The 20,105-nt window shown below is 38.5% G+C and overlaps 1 protein-coding gene across 1 annotated transcript in view; it reads right to left on the minus strand.

Annotated features, from left to right (window-relative positions):
* Positions 1-20,105, minus strand: part of nuak1b (NUAK family, SNF1-like kinase, 1b) — a 78,509-nt gene that overhangs the window by 12,805 nt on the left and 45,599 nt on the right. Inside the window, exons 4-6 of the mRNA XM_062035890.1 lie at positions 15,181-15,332; positions 7,325-7,390; positions 7,127-7,246 (exon numbers count right to left, since the gene is read on the minus strand). Of these exons, the coding sequence (XP_061891874.1) occupies positions 7,127-7,246; positions 7,325-7,390; positions 15,181-15,332 (338 nt within the window). The remainder of the gene's footprint in view (positions 1-7,126; positions 7,247-7,324; positions 7,391-15,180; positions 15,333-20,105) is intronic.

The following is a 20,105-nucleotide window of genomic DNA, read 5'->3' on the forward strand; positions in this document are numbered from 1 at the left end:
TGTTTTTTAGCACGCCCATAGGGAATTATAGTGAATTAGGCTAAGTGGGATGGTTAGGTTTGACTGTAAAAGGTTTTTCTCACAACTTTTGTTTTATGTAAGTCCCTTTAGAGCAGGGGTCACCAACGCGGTGCCCGCGGGCACCAGGTCGCCCGTAAGGACCAGATGAGTCGCCCGCGGGCCTGTTCTAAAAAATAAAATAAAAATTAAAACACAAGATACACTTTCAATCAGTGCATCAACCCAAACAACCTCCCCCATGCACACTCATCCACACCCACTCACACAAAAGGGGTTATTTCTTTCTGCCAACAATATTCTGGTTCCCACAACATAGACATCTGCAAGGGACACAGTCCCTGAAGCACACATGATTGTATAGGCTGCTGGTCCACTAACATTTTCATTAATTACTATTTTTTATGTAATTTTTTATATATTGTTTTACTTTCTTTTTTATCCAAGAAAATGTTTTTTATTTATTTATCTTATTTTATTTTATTTTTTAAAAAAGGGCCTTATCTTCAACAGACCAGGTTGTCAATGAAATTAGATTTGTTTAAAGGGTTTTTTAAACCAGGCCCAGTCCAGATAATGTCCAAGTCGGACTCAGCAACACACACCTTCATTCATGTACACAGAAAAAATTAGGGAACACAACAGATTGCATATAATTTATAAACAAAATTACATTTTCAAAATAAGCATTTATGTACAGTCCAGATTATGTCCAGGTCACTCAAATTAGGGAACACAACAACAGATATCATATAATCTATAAACATAATTATACTTTCAAAATAAGCCTTTGAGGACTTCTCCTCTTTTTTTGGCAGCATTATCGTTTTCAACCATGTAACTTTCTAAAATGAGAAAATACTGAATAAATGTTTTAAAGAAAGTAATACTAAGTGAATATCTGTTTTTGGCCTTAAAAATAAACATTTTACCGAGTACTATAATTAAATTGACTAAATCATGATTGTCAATGAACTCTCCTAAAATAACAGAAACCACATTAAGCTTCATAAACAAACCAATCCTTAAACACATTTTTTCAACTTCCACCCAAAACAAAGACACAATATGACAATACCAAAACAAATGCAGGGTGGATTCAGGCTCCTGACAACAAAATCGGCAATCATCTGACTCTGTTATATTCCATAATTTTAACATTTTCCCTGTGGGTAAGAAGTTATAAATAATTTTAATTCGAAAATAACGATTTTGCACATCGATAGTGGTTTTATAGATTAGTTTTTTAATATGGCATCCCATGGCAACGGGCAGTCAAAAAAGTCCTCCCATTTTCCATTTGTGTTGTATGAGGCAGCCTTCAAAGATTTCTTTATTTAATAAAAATTATATATTTTTCTATTTATTTTAGTTCTTTTTTGCCAACTAGAATTTCTTATTAGTGTCATGACTGGGTTCTTGGGTTTTGCTTCTCCGGAAGGCAAAGGAAAATTGGCGCGGGCAAGGCGTGAATTTAAAAACATGATTTATTGTTTAACACTAATAAACTACAACAAAAAGGAAGCAAACAAATGGCGCGCACAAAGGCGGAAATACAACTTGACTAAGAAACAAAAGACATGCACGTGGGCACAAAAACTATGAACAAAGAAACAACAACACTAACTGTGGTCTTAATAAACAAAACTTACTTGGCATGAAAAAACATGAAAAAGAGCAGCATGGATCATCAGAGTGTGAATGTGTGAGGACGCCAAGACGAACAACAGAAACAGACAGATTTAAATAGTGACGTGATCAGTGAAAACAGGTGCGTGACTCGAAACGTGAAACCGGTGCGTGACAAGACAGGTGAAAACTAATGGGTGACAATATAAACCAAACCAAACAAGGAAGTGCAACCAGGAACTAAAAAAAGAGCCCAAAACCCAAGCAAAACAAAAACATGATTAACACAGACATGACAATTAGAGGTTTACAAACTAATAATTTAGTAGTTCCATAATTAATTATTTGTTTCCATCTTTTCCCAATTACTCCAGTTAGTTGATAAAAATGAAAAGCTTGAGCAAGCATCACCATACATAGCTCTAAATTCATCATACTTCATCATTTTACCATTCTCATTGATAATATCATTGACAAAAATGATTCCTCTTTCAAACATATTTTTCCAAAAGAAAGGCTTTCTATCTATTACAATATTAGAGTTCATCCATATTAACTGCTGCAAAATATCGTCTCTTTTTTCTGGCACATAAAATTGAAAACACCACTATGAGTGGATTGTTTCCTTTATGAACCCCGCCATGTTTCCCAGCAGACTCTCTGGGAGGGGATCACTTGTAAAAAAGGATACAATTTCTTTTGATACAGTTCATGTTTTTTGTCCAACAGGACATTTGTGTACCACTCAATGTTTAAATACATCTTAGGAACAATTGATGCTTTTAAAGACAGACACATAGCTTCAAGGTTGAGAAGTTTCAGGCCCCCATATTCATACTCTTTGTACAAAACCTTTCTTTTAATCTTTTCTGGTTTGCTGTTCCAGACAAAATCGAAGACCCTCCGCTCATAAATCTTAAAAAAGTTTTGTGATGGAGCTGGTAATGACAAAAACAAATACCGGTAAATAAATTGAGGAATAATTAACGAGTTGGCAATAGACATTTTACCATACAAGGTTAGGGATTTCCCTTTCCATAATTGCATAATTTTGTCCAGCTTTCTTAATCGATTATCATAATTTACTGGGCCTAGATCTTCCAGATTTTCTGGGACAACAACACCAAGTATGTTAACTGGTCCATCTGTCCACAAAACAGGCACTTTGCATTCCATTCGAAAGGACGTTCCTTTTAGATTTCCGATCCTTAACATTTTACATTTATCATAATTAAGCTTAAGGCCAGATTGCTGTGAAAATATGTCCAAAAGATTAAGAAGGTTCCGCAAACAATGAGGAAAAATCTTATCTTTGTGAATTAGCCTTTTCTGACATGAACTTCATCAAGAACAAACACAGAACACGCCTCACTGATGCACATCTGCTAGACTCACTCAGAGTTGCAGTGTCAAGTTACACACCAGAGTACAACACACTAGTTAACAGCATGCAATGCCAGGCTTCCCACTAACTGACAAAGAAACAGATAACAGATTTGGTGTCCAGTTCAAAGTGTGTCATGATTTAAAAATTTGAGAGTTTACTTTTGTATTTTACATGAGTTATTATCTGTACAAACATGGTGCAAAGTAATTCATGATTTGTTAAAAAATGTTAGTGGCTAGCTAGTTAAAATGGGATATTGTGATTTCACAAGACTGTCTTAGAAGTGATCATTTGAAAATGTTCAATTTGAAAAATGTGCACTTAGAGAAAATATAAAAATAAAGTGTTGCATATTGATATTTATCTGTTTCTATATATATTTATTGTGAGAAATCATTAAGATGATCAGTGTTTCCACAAAGATAAATATCATTAATTATTAATAATAACAGAGTTAAAGGTAAATTGAGCAAATTGGCTACTTCTGGCAATTTATTTAAGTGTGTATCTAACTGGTAGCCCTTCGCATTAATCAGTACCCAAGAAGTAGCCCTTGGTTTCAAAAAGGTTGGTGACCCTTGCTTTAGAGCATTGGTTCTTAACCTTGTTGGAGGTACCGAACCCCACCAGTTTCATATGCGCATTCACCGAACCCTTCTTTAGTGAAAAATAAAATGTTTTTCTTAATTTGTAAATATTAATCATGAAATGATGTTATTATATTAAATAAATACTAATAAAGATATATTTTACAAACAGAAAGTTACAAGAATGTACACATGATCCCATGTTTACATCTCATTGTGCAACATGTGAATGTTTTAGTGGGATCTAAATGTGATATCTGAAAGGGGTACAAATTATTTCCATAGCAGGACCCCCCACCTAGTACATAGCTTATGAAAAACAATATTTTTTGTTATTGTCATTGTAAGTGGGCCAAAACACTTATATTAGAAAATAATTTCATGGAAATGACTGTTGTCATTTGATTATAATAATAAAACATTTAACTTGTTATTTAGTCAGGTTTGGGACTGGTGTGCTGCTGGTGTGGCCACAGTGCATGTGCACGTCTGACGTCGCTCACATGTGCTCCACTGAATGCTCAAAGAGTTTTTGCGTTTGCTCAAGCATATGGAAAATTAGAGGGAACATTGTTTGGGGGTATCCATAATACGCAGATAGAGAGAAGTTTTTATTCACACGATGAGTCGGGTGTGTCTTGACACACCCGACTCACCGAACCCCTAGGGTTTGATCGAACCCAGGTTAAGAACCAGTGCTTTAGAGCACACTCACACTGGGCCCCCCTCCCCCTCTCATTTGTACTTTACATGTTTGCATGTGACATCACTTCATAATGCAACATCGATCCTGACATTTTTTAGTCATACTGTTCATTTATACTATGCAAGGTGTTTGTTTACATTAGTAACTGTTATGGCCGCATCATCTTATGACAAATCCACCTTTTGTAACAGTGCACGTGCAAACTGTGGACTTTGTGGATTACTACATCAGAATTTTTTTTTCAATTTGCTCAGGAATGATCCCATTAATTGCATGCTTGTGTACGACCAATTGTGCTGTGCACAGGCCCAACTCTTCCAATCATGCCTAGTGGTTCTAATTATTGCTATCATGCAGGCTGGTTAGCATTTTAAGAATGATATCTTCACCATAAAATATCTGTTTCTCAGCTATGGTCCGCAACGGGACTCAGTTGTAGTACACTTTTACACCACTTGTGGCAGTAATGACAATCTCAAACTAACAGAAGAAGTCCGGAGCTAAAGTTTCTTAAGCGCAAAATATACTCCTAAGTGATGAAGCAGTAATTTAATTTTCACTTCAATTTTTTTATTAATTTAGTTAGAATTGATACATTTTACAATTACATAATTTCACATAAATGTCCCTTCTTTCGCAGTATATTTGATTAGTCCTTTTTTTTGTAATCAGTTTGACCTAAGCCTTGATAATAATCTTTGTGATTAACACATGATTTCCTATCATTTGACAAGGTTTTTCCAGTTAAATCAAGTAAATTGGATATACTTATTGAATACGATTAAATTCAAGAGTAGGATTACTATTTCAGTGTTAATATTTGAGTAGGTGGAAAGTTGGCCCCCGAGGTTAAGAAGGTTAAGAACCCCTGACATAGATGTTACAGTAGAACCTCTATTTACAAACCTTTTATTGTACAAACTTTTCGATTTACCAACCACAGCCTGACTAAAAGTAGGCTTTGGTGTACGAACCTTGTCTCAGTGTATGAACGTTGATCAATCTTTGGTGCTCATTCAGTCAGCAGAACACAGCTGTTAGCTACTGTGCTACTTTGTGTGCCTTTAGGGTCAATGTTTATTTATTTATATAGCACAATTGTAAACCAGACACTAGTACCTTAAAGCAGTGGTCCCCAACCTTTTTGTGCTTGCGGACCGGTCAATGCTTGAAAATTTGTCCCACGGACCGGGGGGGGGAGATAAATAAATGATAAATGGGTTATACTTGCATAGCGCTTTTCTACCTTCAAGGTACTCAAAGCGCTTTGACAGTATTTCCACATTTACCCATTCACACACACATTCACACACTGATGGCGGGAGCTGCCATGCAAGGCGCTAACCAGCAGCCATCAGAGGCAAAGGGTGAAGTGTCTTGCCCAAGGACACAACGGACGTGACTAGGAAGGTAGAAGGTGGGAAATGAACCCCAGTAACCAGCAACACTCCGATTGCTGGCACAGCCACTCTACCAACTTCGCCACGCCGTCCCTAGTAAATTTTATTTTATTTTATTTTATTTTTTGTCATAAAGAAATACAATCATGTGTGCTTACGGACTGTATTGATTTATATTGATATATAATGTATATATGGTGTTTTTTATGTTGATTTAATTTTTAAAAAAAGAAAAGAAAAACAATTTTTTTTTTTTTTTTTTAATTACTTGTGCGGCCGCGGCACGGTACCAATCGATCCTTAAAGTACTGTACAAAATAGAAACAGAAAGGTAAAACTTTTTTTAAAGAATAAAAAATCACGTAAAAGACAAAACATCCTATACATAAAACACAGCTAAACAAACTAATCAATAAAATGCTAAAAACAAGTGCTTCAATTGCATTTTTAAGCTTTTTTACAAAATGTTTCTTTAGTTTTGCTTGCTCAATGGGAGTCAAAAGAACACTATGGATAAGCGATGTGTGGTTTAAAACATCGATTCATTCATCCAGAAGTGTCCACAGCATTGTCGACACTTACTCAGACTCCCTACCGCTGCACGCAAAAAAGATTAACCAGAAGGTAAAGATTTTGATCATTGTAGCAACCTGGCTGTTAAAGTTAAGGAGTTTGGGGATTTCAAACTGTGAGTGCACCACAAGGCTAGTGACATTGTGTGTGTGCGTGTCGGCAGGGCGGCTGCTAACAAGGAGGACAGCTCAGCGAGTTGTTGTGGTTTTGACTTTGTTATTGAATAGAAAGTCAATCCATCACCTCCGTGTTATGTTTGTTTGATATACAGTACTATAAGCTAGCGCTTTGACTAAAATGTGGACTTTGTCAAGGCTGCAACCCATTACTTTTACATTGTTTCTTATAGATAACTGCTTCAATATACAAACTTTTCTACTTAAGAAAACTGTTCAACAACCAATTTGTAAATCAGGGTTCCACTGTGAAGCGATGTCTCCAGTTTGGGTCAATGGTGGATGGGACGGGACTTAAGCCTGGCACCAACTGCCGAGTATGAGTGGCCTTGACGAGACATTTTGCAACATGTGACTGAGTGGCCTTTGAGGCTGCAATCCAATTAGACTAAAGGGAAGGTGAGCAACATCTATCCTTCATTTTCTCACATCAAAGGACAAGGAAGGAGGACAGGGAGTGATGGGCTGGACCACTGTGGAGTTGCAAAAGAGACCTCCTTTTGGACTAATCCCATCAAAGAAGTGCAAATAAAGCTTAGACAACTCTTTGTGCACAAACTGTGATAGTGCCATGAGGCACTCAACTGAGGGATCCTGATAACTTTATCGAAGGGAATTTGCAAACAAACTTTGCGTCACTGGCCGCTTACCTCTGGCCCACGGTACGGCCTCCCGTTGACGATCTCTGGTGAGGCGTATAGCGGGCTGCCGCAGAAGGTTTGCAGAAGCTTGTCTTTGTGGTACAAGTTGGACAGGCCGAAGTCAGCAATCTGGAAGAGGTTGTGGGCATTAATTCATCACAAACTGATTAGGTGGAGTATCTCTTTTCATAAATCCTTTTCAATTACCTTAATATTACAGTTTTCATCCAGTAGCACATTTTCCAGTTTCAGATCCCTGTGGACCACTCCATTCTGAAAGAAGATGCACAAATGAATTATCAACAAATGACTGAAATGATTCGGGGAACGAGGGTCTCCTGCATTTACTTCACAGCTTGGAAACATATTTTATCTACAAGCAGACCGAGGGCAGTGGGAAAACGTAGCACTGCAGCAAATTACAGAATGTGATCTGTTAATGCACGTTTTGTTTGTTTTGGTTTGTCAGACAGACCTTCAAAGTAGGATCTATCGCATGCCTGCGTTTCACCAATCAAATACAGTCACTGGTGACGTTTGACTGCGTTTCACCAATCAAATGCAGTCACTGGTGACGTTTGACTCCGTTTCACCAATCAAACAGAGCCAGGCGGTCAAGTGATTAACTGCACATAAAGTTTCAGCGGCAACAAGCTTAAGCTTACATGAACTCAACGTCAAATTTGAGGAAGCACATCGCGGTAAGTAACGTTAGTAGATATTTTGGCTGTCACCGTAGGCTGATGTTAGCTTCCCTGCTATGAATCACTGTCAAATGTACATCGTGTGGGGACATTTATTAACGCACTGCAGCCTCATAGAGAGACAAACAAAGACACACACACACACACACACACACACAAACACACACACACACGCATGCATAGAAACACCAATCAGAAGTGGACAGTGTGTTCCCAGATGCAGCCCACACCCAATGTTCCCTCTAATTTTTCATGTGTGTGAGCAAACGCACAAACTCCCTGAGCATTTAGTGGAGCCCATGTGAGCAACATCAGACGTGCACACTGTGGCTACACCTGTCCCAAACCTGACATCATAACAATTTAAATGTTTTATTAAAACAATTTTCTGATATAAGTGATTTTGCCCTCTTACAATGACAATAACAAAAATATGTGCTAGTATTGTATGTCTGGCTGCGGGTCCTGCCTTTAAAAGAAATGTTACCCCTTTCAGAGATTACATTTAGTTCCTGTAACTTTCTGTCTGTAAAATACATCTTTTTATTAGCATTTTTGAAATCTAGTGACAATATTTCATGAATAATATCTTTAGATTAACATTCTTAATAAATGGCAGTAAAATACGCACACATCTGATTGTGGAGTCAGTATTACAACCTGGCATTTACCCATTGTGTGGCGTTGGGGTTGTCCGACTTTTTGTGTGGCCATAAACGCAACACTGGCTAAGTGCCATGAGTGCCTGTGTTGGTGCTGGTGAGCGAGCGAGCGGCTTCTGTTGAAACGACGGATGACAACGTTGGTTTAAGCCTGGTTTGTATGGCAGAAAATTACCAGTTTTTATAGATAATTTTTTTTTTACTCATGTTTTTGGTGTGGTTACAAACAGTTTTGCTCAATAAAGTGATTGATGGAATTGCTGTCCGTAAAGTGTCTCGACAGACGATAATTGAACTGTGTTGACAAAGATTGTTTTATTCATCGGGGCCACTCTTGCTGTCACCTGTCACTCACAGAGTTGCATTGCAAAATCATACAGAATAAATTGTAATGTGTTTATTTTGTTTAAAGTTCAGATGGGATTTTTGATTTCCTGCGCGGCATTAATTTGCAGTGCGCTGAGGACGCGTGAGCGGTGCGCAATTGCGCAGGCGCGCACCTTAGAGGGAACGTTGCCCACACCTATCAGTTTATGGTTTGCGTAAAGGCTAACTTGTTATTTTCCTTTATAATCTCTGCTTACTGAGCAGATGGTGCTGTTAAGTTATTGTGGCTCAATTTGCCTTTATTTTTTTATGTTAATGTATTATTATTTAATATATATTATTGTTTTAGTTGCTTAAGAGATATTCCTGGCTCTGAATTGGCTCATTGCTATTTTTATGTTTTTGTGCATTATTTGTTGCCGTCATCATTAAACGAACAGGTTACTCATCAGTTACTCAGTACTTGAGTAGTTTTTTCACAACATACTTTTTTCTTTTACTCAAGAAAATATTTGGGTGACTACTCCTTACTTTTACTTGAGTAATAAATCTCTAAAGTAACAGTACTCTTACTTGAGTACAATTTCTGGCTACTCTACCCACCTCTGCACAGTGGTTATGATACAATATGCTCTGGTGCATGAACAAATTGTCATTTCAGGACAGCATCTTTCAGCATTCACATGAATTATTTGCAGTAAATGATTATTTTGGTTGTATAGAGAGAAAGTTTATTGTAAAGAGTCACCGCAGTCTGCGGTGTGTCCACCCTTTCATTGTCTGCTGTTGACATCTGCTGTGGCTTGCCTTCTCAGTCGATTCCCATTTGTCTCAATTACATTGGCCTGTAATTTCCAGCCTGTGTGAATTATGTTTTCACAACATTGTGAGATTTACATTTAAAAAAAAAATGTTGGGAATGCTTTAAGTTACTTTCCCTGCACGACATCTCCCACGGCTCGACAAAGTTAGCTTCATTTGAATTTTGCTTGCTTGTGGTGGCAGGGAGTCACGCTGCCCGGCCTCGTTTGAGATTAGGATGACTAATCCCTCTTTGTGACAGACTCTCCTATCTGAGGGCCATTACATCATCTTTATCTCCAGCTGAGGAGAGGCATGACAACAAGGAAGCCCGTCCGAACATGCCTGAGACCTGATGGAAATTATTGAACCACTTTAATTCTGCCTGTTTTGTCCCACTTTTTTTAGTGTGGCTGTTTTGATTCAAAAAGCGTACAACAAAGAACCAACATTTTCTTTTTGCACACTGCATTGACTACCGTATTTCCTTGAATAGCCGCAGGGGCGTTAATTAATTTAAAACCTCCTGTCACTCCTGCGTTTACCGGAAACCGGCGGGATGGCCGTGCATGCGGTAATTATTTTAAAACCTCTTCTCACTCCGGCGTTTACCAAAAGGAATCCATAAAATTTAGGCGTGCGCTTTGAGTGTGATGTAAGCATACCATCATGAAAAGCACATTTAATTAAAAAAAAAAACGTTATTATGGTCTTACCTGTACTTATAAATGGAGTCCATTTGCAGCTCCTTCTGACCAAAAGCATCGATAACTGGTTTATAGAAGTCTTCATTATTTTCTTTTTTCCGTTTTAAAAGTCTCTGTCTCGATGGAGATATTCCTTTAATTATTACCTCCTGCTTCCATTTAAAGTCCAGTTTAGAAAACTGTTTTATTTTAGATTCCGGTATGTAATCCTCCTTGTTAAAAAAAAAAAATCTCTTGCTGCGTGTGTTCACTTCTTCTGCAGTACCGGAAGTCGCAAGAAGGATCACTAGCGCGGCAGCGCCCTCTACCACCAGGAGGCGGGAGTCATTTAATGACTTATACAGTATTTCACACACGCAGCTACGGTATATTAATAAAACATAGATGCTTACTGTTCTCTTTAACATACTGCACAAATTACGGTTGTCTGTTCGACATCTTCCCACTTGAAGCCAAACCACCGGCAGACGCTGTTTTTCTTGGGAATTAATTCTTCCTTCATTTGTTACCAGATTTGCACCTTCTTTCTCTCGTATTACCACTCGCACCACAGCTAACGTTACCCATGCCGCTACCTCTCTGCTCCGCGAGGGCGTATACGTATGTGACGTGTGTAAGAAGGTGCGCTTGTTTTATCTCTCTGTGAGAAGGAGAGACAAAGAGTGGGAAGAGCCTGTAGTGTAATGCCCGCAGCTAAAAGCAACTGCGTGAGAACGTATACTCGAATATCACGATATAGTCATTTTCAATTCAATTCCGGTATTCCGGTATATATTCAATATTCAATAGCTTGGACCTTAAATCCTACTTAATAGCTCTTTATCTTTTTTCCTTTGTGCGATTGTAAACTACTGAAATCAGCTTCCTCCATTTTGAAAATGAGGACAGATGCGTCACTCGTGACGTAACGAATTTGACCCGGTGGAAGTTCTAGCCATATGCTAAATATTTTGCGAAACGAGTTTGACCCGGTGAAAATTATAGACATGCGATAATAAAATTAATATTTTGCAAAACGAATTTGATCCGGCTTCAATAATAAACCGGCGATAAGGCCAAGCATGCGTTAATTATTTTGAGAAACGAGTTTGACCCGGCAGTAATTCTAGACGTGCGAATACTATATTCCCTGCGCCAATTCAAGGAAATACGGTATGTTTACACTGCAGGCCAAAGTGGCCCAAATCAGATTTTTTTGAGATCTGATTTTTTTTCCAGCTGACTGTTTACACTGCAAGTAAAATGTGATTTTTATCAGTGTAAATCCAAACAGGCCCCAAAGTGGCCATGATGTCACTTGCCTGCCCACTTCCATGAAGTGAAAACAAAGGAAGTTGACCGGGAGGAAGTCGCTATTACTACAAAATAAAATAAAAGTCACAACACCTTAAAAATTAGTGTTTTGTACGTGAAACTAGGGCTGGGCGATATATCAATATACTCGATATAGAAAATGACTATATCGTGATATTGGAGTATACGTTCTCACGCAGTTGCTTTTAGCTGTGGGCATTACACTACAGGCTCTTCCCACTCTTTGTCTCTCCTTCTCACAGAGAGATAAAACAAGCGCACCTTCTTACACACGTCACATACGTATACGCCCTCACGGAGCAGAGAGGTAGCGGCATGGGTAACGTTAGCTGTGGTGCGAGTGGTAATACGAGAGAAAGAAGGTGCAAATCTGGTAACAAATGAAGGAAGAATTAATTCCCAAGAAAAACAGCGTCTGCCGGTGGTTTGGCTTCAAGTGGGAATATGTCGAACAGACAACCGTAATTTGTCAAGTGTGGGGCAAAAGCGTTGCTACAAAAAGTAGCATTACTGCTAATATGTAGCATCATTTGAAAAGTCACCCGCTAGAGAATGAAGAGTGCTTGAACTCCGCATGTCAACATCTCCGTTCGGTGCCACACCAACAAAATGCAGAGGCAACCATTTCCACATCAACACCGTATGAAAAAAATAGTCAACAACAGAAGGAGATAACGTCCGCAAGAACCTACCACATTGTGAAGGGCATACACTATTTGATTTCCTATTATGCAGCTCACTTTTATGTGACAGTTATTGAAATATCTTGTGTGACATCATGCACAAAAGTGCACTTTATTTGTTTTAAACTATTGTAGTGGCGTTCTGTACAAAAAGTGCACTTTAATTTAGTGTTGCTTTGATATGTCATCTTAGTGACATCATGCACAAAAGTGCACTCATAGCTTGTTTTAAAAATGTCTCTGACAATCTTGCACTTTCTGTTTTGAAATGACATGAATGTTTGTGCCACCGCTTAATAACTGTTTAACAAATACACTTTTGGTCAATTGACTTAGTTGTGATTTCCCTCTCTGCATGAAAGTTTAAAATGAGCATATATTAATGCAGTATGAAGAAGAATGTTTTAATGTAGACACATAGAATCATCATACTGCTGTGATTATATGCATCAAGGGTTAGGGCAAAATATCGAGATATATATCGTGTATCGTGACATGGCCTAAAAGTATTGAGATATTAAAAAACGGCCATATCGCCCAGCCCTACATGAAAGTAAAGTAATATATTACACTATATACATACATCCATTCATACTTTATATTTGGGAAGGCTGTAATAGTTTTATGGCTGGTAAGTAGAGGAGACACGGACATCAGCGTGGCTCTACGGGATATTTATTTTATTTTTGAATATAAAAAATAGAAAAAAAAATAACATATTTTGATCTTTACCACACAAATACATTATAACATGTTAAATGTCTGCAATGAGATATTTGAAAACAATTTCATAAAAACATAATTTTTTCATAACTTTTCTTGAAAAAATACAACAAAAAAAAACATTATTGTGGGTTTCCTGCACGTCATCAGCTTGAAGCGTCCCTCTGTCTCTGACTCCCTCGTCGTCATGTGGCATGAGTGTCTGTTATAATTTTGTTTACTAGTTTCGATGACCCGCCTTACCTTGCCTCTGATTGGCCAGTCCGTAATGTTTAGCCCTAACCTTAGCCAATGGTGACTCATCATACCAACACCAACCAATCATCGTGGATGTTCTCACAAGCGGGAGAAAATGGATGAATGGACGGATTCGGTCAACTTTCTCTCTTTGTAGCTTGTAGCTTTGATGTAAGCTACCTCGCTACATGGGTCAAAAAGTAGCTAAGCTACTGCCGAGCTACTGGAAAATGTAGTTAAGCTACGTAGCTTAGCTACTGATGAGTTTATAGCAAATATTAATTTCATATCTGAAGTTGAATTGCAGACACACTGCAAAAACTGAAATCTAAGTAAGATTAAATATCTCAAATAAGGGTGATGTTTGCTTATTTTCTGTCTAATAAGATAATTCTTCTCACTAAGCAGATTTTATGTTAGAGTCTTTTACTTGTTTTAAGGGTTTTGGTCCTAAATTATCTCTGTAAGTTATTACAGCTTGCTACTGAGATTTTATGACCTATATTGAGTAAAACATGCTTGAAACTAGAATATCAACTGATGCAAAGCTGTGTCATCAACACTCACAAGTATAAAACTACTTTTTTAAAGTAATACTTTCTTATTTCAAGCATGAAAGAGACAATTGTGTCTCATAATTTAAAACGGATGACAGCCAAATGGACTTTGCTGTTTTATTTTCAATGAAACAATAGAAAATACGTACTCATATAGTAGTACGGTTGGCACAGTACAGTAAACTGACAGTTAATATTTAAACATTTAACATTTGACATTTCAAACAATTTTGAACAGAAATAGTTCATGCACATTCAGATAAATTCCTCAAAATTACAATTAAAAAAATGTTGGCCGGGGGCCGGGCTGTATATATGCGCACTAATTGACTGAAAGAGCACGCACTTGGCGCGATGATGTCATGTTGTCGATGGAAAAATGCATCTTCAGACCATATGATTTGCCTGAGCAGCTAGGAGACGCCGAGAGTAACAAGCGGTTGCCTTGTTGCCTTTCCATTAAGAACAATAAATTAGTTTTTAGTATAAGTTTGCTGGTTTCAAGAAATGTAATGCTGAGCGCATATCATTATGTCAAGATAATGGCACTTAATTAAATTAATTCTTAATTTAATAATATTTTTCAACATATTGAGCAAAAAGGTCTCTTTTTTTCTACCAAGAAAAGTGCACTTGTTTTTAGTGAGAATATACTTATTTAAAGGTATTTTTGGGTTCATTGAGGTTAGCTAATTTTACTTGTTTTGGAAAGTCTTGACAAGCCAAATTTTCTTGTTCTATTGGCAGATAATTTTGCTTATTTCAAATAAAATAGCCCTAATTTTTGTAAAAAAAATTTTCTTGTTTTTGAACACTGACTTTTCTGCAGTGCACGAATGAACTTTTGCACAAAATGTTTATTTTTGGAGTTTCAACAGCATGTCCTTCAAAGTTCTATGCGGTGGACATTATTTAGGGTCTATTACTTTTGTCAGAGTTATACATTTCGGGAGGAAATTGCCACCTTTATGCAAAACCCAAATGTCCACTGCAGGACACTGGTGTTCAGTTGACATGGGAGTGCCTGGAGCCAAGTCTTGTGGGGAGATCTCTACTTTGGCTGTACCCTGGGACACCCACTAGTGTGCGTGTCAGATGAGGACAGAATTAATGCGGGGGGCCCTCTTTGGCGTTGTGTAATCAGGGCATAAGCCTGAATTAAAATAGCCTGTGTTCCATCTTCACTCAGAAACAGATGACTCTGTTGCACCGGCGAGCCAAGAAAAGCATTCACTGTAAAGGCTCGCAGATTAACTATGGAGGTGCATGCTGACTGTTACAATATCACGTCCGGGTGCGTGCGAGCGTGACAAGTTAAAAAGTCTTTGTGCGTGTGCCTTTTTCGTACCTTATGGCAATGGTGCACAGCAGAAACGATCTGCCTAAAGAAGTGTCGTGTCTCTCGCTCGCTCAGGCGCCGCCGCTCGCTGATGTAGTCGTACAGTTCGCCCTTGCTGGCGTACTCCATGACGATGACGATCTTGTCCTTGTTCTCGAACACTGAGGGATGACAAGGGGGATAAACCAACACATGGTCACAGTGTGTGCTTGCAAAGAAATACATTAATGTCAGTGAAGGGTGTGATGTAACGGTACGTGTATTTATATGTGGGTTTTTCAGTACGAAGTGTAAACTGCCTCACGATATGGTACTCATTGCTAGTGATAGTGCCAAGGAGAATCCGGAGCTTGAAAACACTCCTCCATAGTAAAAGTCTCCTGTTTAAAGGCCTACTGAAACCCACTACTACCGACCACGCAGTCTGATAGTTTATATATCAATGATGAAATCTTAACATTATAACACATGCCAATACGGCCGGGTTAACTTATAAAGTGACATTTTAAATTTGCCGCTAAACTTCCGGTTCGAAACGCCTCTGAGGATGACGTATGCGCGTGACGTAGACCGGCGAACACGGGTATGCCTTCCACATTGAAGCCAATACGAAAAAGCTCTGTTTTCATTTCATAATTCCACAGTATTCTGGACATCTGTGTTCGTGAATCTGTTTCAATCATGTTCATTGCATTATGGAGAAGGAAGCCGAGCAAGCAAAGAAGAAAGTTGTCGGTGCGAAATGGACGTATTTTTCAAACGTAGTCAGCCACAACAGTACACAGCCGGCGCTTCTTTGTTTACATTCCCGAAAGATGCAGTCAAGATGGAAGAACTCGGATAACAGAGACTCTAACCAGGAGGACTTTTGACTTGGATACACAGACGCCTGTAGAGAACTGGGACAACACAGACTCTTACCAGGATTACTTTGATTTGGATGACAAAGACGCAGACGTGCTACTGTGAGTATGCAGCTTTGGCTTTTTTTTGCGTATGTACGTAACTTTTTTTAAATATATAAGCTTTATGAACCTTGGGTTAGGTGAACGGTCTTTTGGGCTGAGTGATTGTGTGTGTTGATCAAGTGTTTGAATTGTATTGGCGTGTTCTATGGAGCTAGGAGCTAGCAGAGGAGCTAGGAGCTAGCATAACACGTACCGTACCGTACGTGCGCGTCACGTACGTAACTTTTTAAAAATATATAAGCTTTATGAACCTTGGGTTAGGTGAACGGTCTTTTGGGCTGAGTGATTGTGTGTGTTGATCAGGTGTTTGAATTGTATTGGCGTGTTCTATGGAGCTAGGAGCTAGCAGAGGAGCTAGGAGCTAGCATAACAAACACGCAGGTGTTATTATGCAGGATTAATTTGTGGCATATTAAATATAAGCCTGGTTGTGTTGTGGCTAATAGAGTATATATATGTCTTGTGTTTATTTACTGTTGTAGTCATTCCCAGCTGAATATCAGGTACCGTGAGTATGCAGCCTTGGCTGCTAAACATTCGATAACTTGACCGTATGTGCGCGTCACGTACGTAACTTTTTAAAAATATATAAGCTTTATGAACCTTGGGTTAGGTAAACGGTCTTTTGGGCTGAGTGATTGTGTGTGTTGATCAGGTGTTTGAATTGTATTGGCGTGTTCTATGGAGCTAGGAGCTAGCAGAGGAGCTAGGAGCTAGCATAACAAACACGCAGGTGTTTTTATGCAGGATTAATTTGTGGCATATTAAATATAAGCCTGGTTGTGTTGTGGCTAATAGAGTATATATATGTCTTGTGTTTATTTACTGTTGTAGTCATTCCCAGCTGAATATCAGGTCACCCCCGGCTCTCACAGCATCTTCCCTATCTGAATAGCTTCAACTCCCCACTAGTCCTTCACTTGCACTTTACTCATCCACAAATCTTTCATCCTCGCTCAAATTAATGGGGAAATTGTCGCTTTCTCGGTCCGAATCTCTCTCACTTCATGCGGCCATCATTGTAAACAATAGGGAACTTTGCGTATATGTTCAACTGACTACGTCACGCTACTTCCGGTAGGGGCAAGCCTTTTTTTTATCAGATACCAAAAGTTGCAATCTTTATCGTCGTTGTTCTATACTAAATCCTTTCAGCAAAAATATGGCAATATCGCGAAATGATCAAGTATGACACATAGAATAGATCTGCTATCCCCGTTTAAATAAAAAAAATTCATTTCAGTAGGCCTTTAAGAACACTTTGCCTTTGGACAAGCTGAAACTACGAATGCTGCTTTTGAGCCAATTAGGAACTTTCACTTCCTAAAATTTAAATGACACAGTTACACCTCGGTTTTCTTCCACCCCCCCATTTTTTTATGATTAGGTTTTCAACAAAAATTCCCGCCACAATGTTGTCCTGTTTTTTTGGATACAATCTGGGTTATCGCGTGGCCAAACACTGAACAGACGGAGACTTCCACATGTTGGGAAGTGAGATTATGTGCTTGTTTTTCTGATGAGCGCGACAGCAAACTAAGCGAGTCCCAGCAATTTGATAAATAAGGTGAGAAACACTGTTGAATTCAAGGAAAAACTCGTAGTAGTACAAAGGTGGCGTCTGCGTGGCTCTTCAATAAATACAAAAGTGATGTTACATGTTCATTTACCCATTGAAATAGTCCAGGGCTATTCTACTACATCATGAACAGGGCCGCAGTTTCAAGAGCCCAAGGGCTGGGGGCCGGACATGGAAATGTGGCTGTTTCGTCAGAAAGTGCCTCTAAAAGTTATATTCCCTTGAAACTTAGTTTACTTATTTACAAACTAAACATATTGCTTTCACAATGCACTGTCAATAAATTCATTATTCTGCCCTAGCTACTCAAATCCAGCGTGTGCAGCGTGACAGATAGTTAACAGTGTGAAGAAACAGAACCTCCAGAAGACAGTATAGCAATCATTGTGTATTTTACATAAATAATGTCCAATGTGTATTGTATATGAATAAAATAGGTTTAGTGTTAATACATTCACACAGCTACATATGTCTGCGCATATAAAAATCTTCTACAGTACATCCAACATTGCACACAATGTATCGTTATGTGACTCATCACAATTAAACCTAAGGTGTAGCGTTATTGCCCTCTGATCAAATTTAGTGCTACATGTATTAAACGAGCTCTTATTGCTAGAGTTACTCTCAGACAAAACAACACAACCACAAATACAAAAGAGAGTCAGCAATTTCAATACAAAACAAACTAAATATATTTATGCACAAATGATATCTACTTAGAAATGTTTGACCAAGTCTCATCAACTTTAAATGGCAAAAAAAAACTAAAAAAGCATGTTTTACACAAGGGCTATTCAACTACATCATGAAGAGGGCCACAGTTTCAAGAGCCCAAGAGCTGGGGGCCAGAAAAGGAAATGGGGATGTTTCGTGAGAAAGTGTCGCCGGAGACTGTGTTTACTTAATTGTATATTGTATATTAACTGTATATTGTAAAAAAAAAATTATATTGTTTTGTATATTGTACAGGATTGCTTATTGTTTTTATTGGATAGTAGTCTGTTTATTTCAATTTTTATTTGTTATCTTTATTACTTATGTGATTTATTTTTATTCCATATTTGTTTCCACTACCGCACCTTAAATTGGAGTCCTTAATCTCGTTATATGCAAATATAAGGACAATAATGTCCATTCTATTCTATTCTAATTGCAAAGTAACATCAGTTTTTACACACACTACACTACACTGCCAATACATTCATTATTCTGACTTTGCTACTCATTTCCAACAGAAGCTCTAAAAGTTTTGTTGAGGATTGATGTTCCTTCTTTTGCATTCTTTTCCTTCCTCAGTTTTATTTTTTCACACTTCTTCCTTTAGGTTTGTAAGACTGAAAATATGAACATAAAAGCAACGTCCATTGCGTATTTTACATAAATAAAATAAGTAAAGTGTTAATATATTCACACAATAAACTACACATGTTTACACATATAGAAATGACACAACATTCACACACCAAACATTGCACACACTGTATGACTTATCACAGTTAAACCTGAGGTCAAATTTAGCGCTGTTAAAAACGCGTTTGATCTGCAGAGTTACTCTCAGACAAAAACAACACAACCACGAATACAAAAGACATACAATACAAAACAAACTACATCTACGTACAAATGTTTGACCAAGGTTCGTGATGAAGCTTACACGCTGGGATTTCTACCATTGTTGGTCCTTGTCTGAATCAATGTGTCTGTCACTTAAAAGGTGGCGCCAGCAAACAATGACTGGAGCACTTGCTCGGGGCAGAAAATTCATATTTTGTTGTCCAGTCGTTAAAAGTCCAATTTTCGCAATTTTGTTTAGATATTTTTTCAGAGTTGAATGAATAGTCTTCTTCTACTCACCCAACTGCTGCTTCATTGTGACACATACGCCTCGCTGTTGCCACCGAGGGGTGGCGGGAGCACTGCATACATGATCAACCCCAGCTTGAACGCCTATTTGTGTGATGTTCGGCGGACCGCCCATTGAATTAGTCACATTATTTCAGTATTTCTGCATGTAAAACTATGATTATTCTTCATCTCCCTCCCGCAATTCTCAGCACATTCTACAGAGGCACAATAGAGACCCTACTGACCAACTGCATCTCTGTCTGGACTGGAGCCTGCAGTGCCCCAGACTGGAAGTCTCTGCAGAGAGTGGTGAGGACGGCAGAAAAGATCATCAGGACTCCTCTTCCTCCTATCCAGGAAATCGCAAAAAGCCGCTGCCTGACCAGGGCTCAGAAAATCTGCAGAGACTCCTCCCACCCCCACCAAGGACTGTTTTCACTGCTGGACTCTAGAAAAAGGTTCCGCAGCCTCCGAAGCAGAACCTCCAGGTTCTGTAACAGCTTCTTCCCTCAGGCCGTAAGACTCTTGAACGCATCATA

This window comes from Entelurus aequoreus, linkage group LG24, assembly GCF_033978785.1.
Source record: "Entelurus aequoreus isolate RoL-2023_Sb linkage group LG24, RoL_Eaeq_v1.1, whole genome shotgun sequence".
NCBI lineage: Eukaryota > Metazoa > Chordata > Actinopteri > Syngnathiformes > Syngnathidae > Entelurus > Entelurus aequoreus.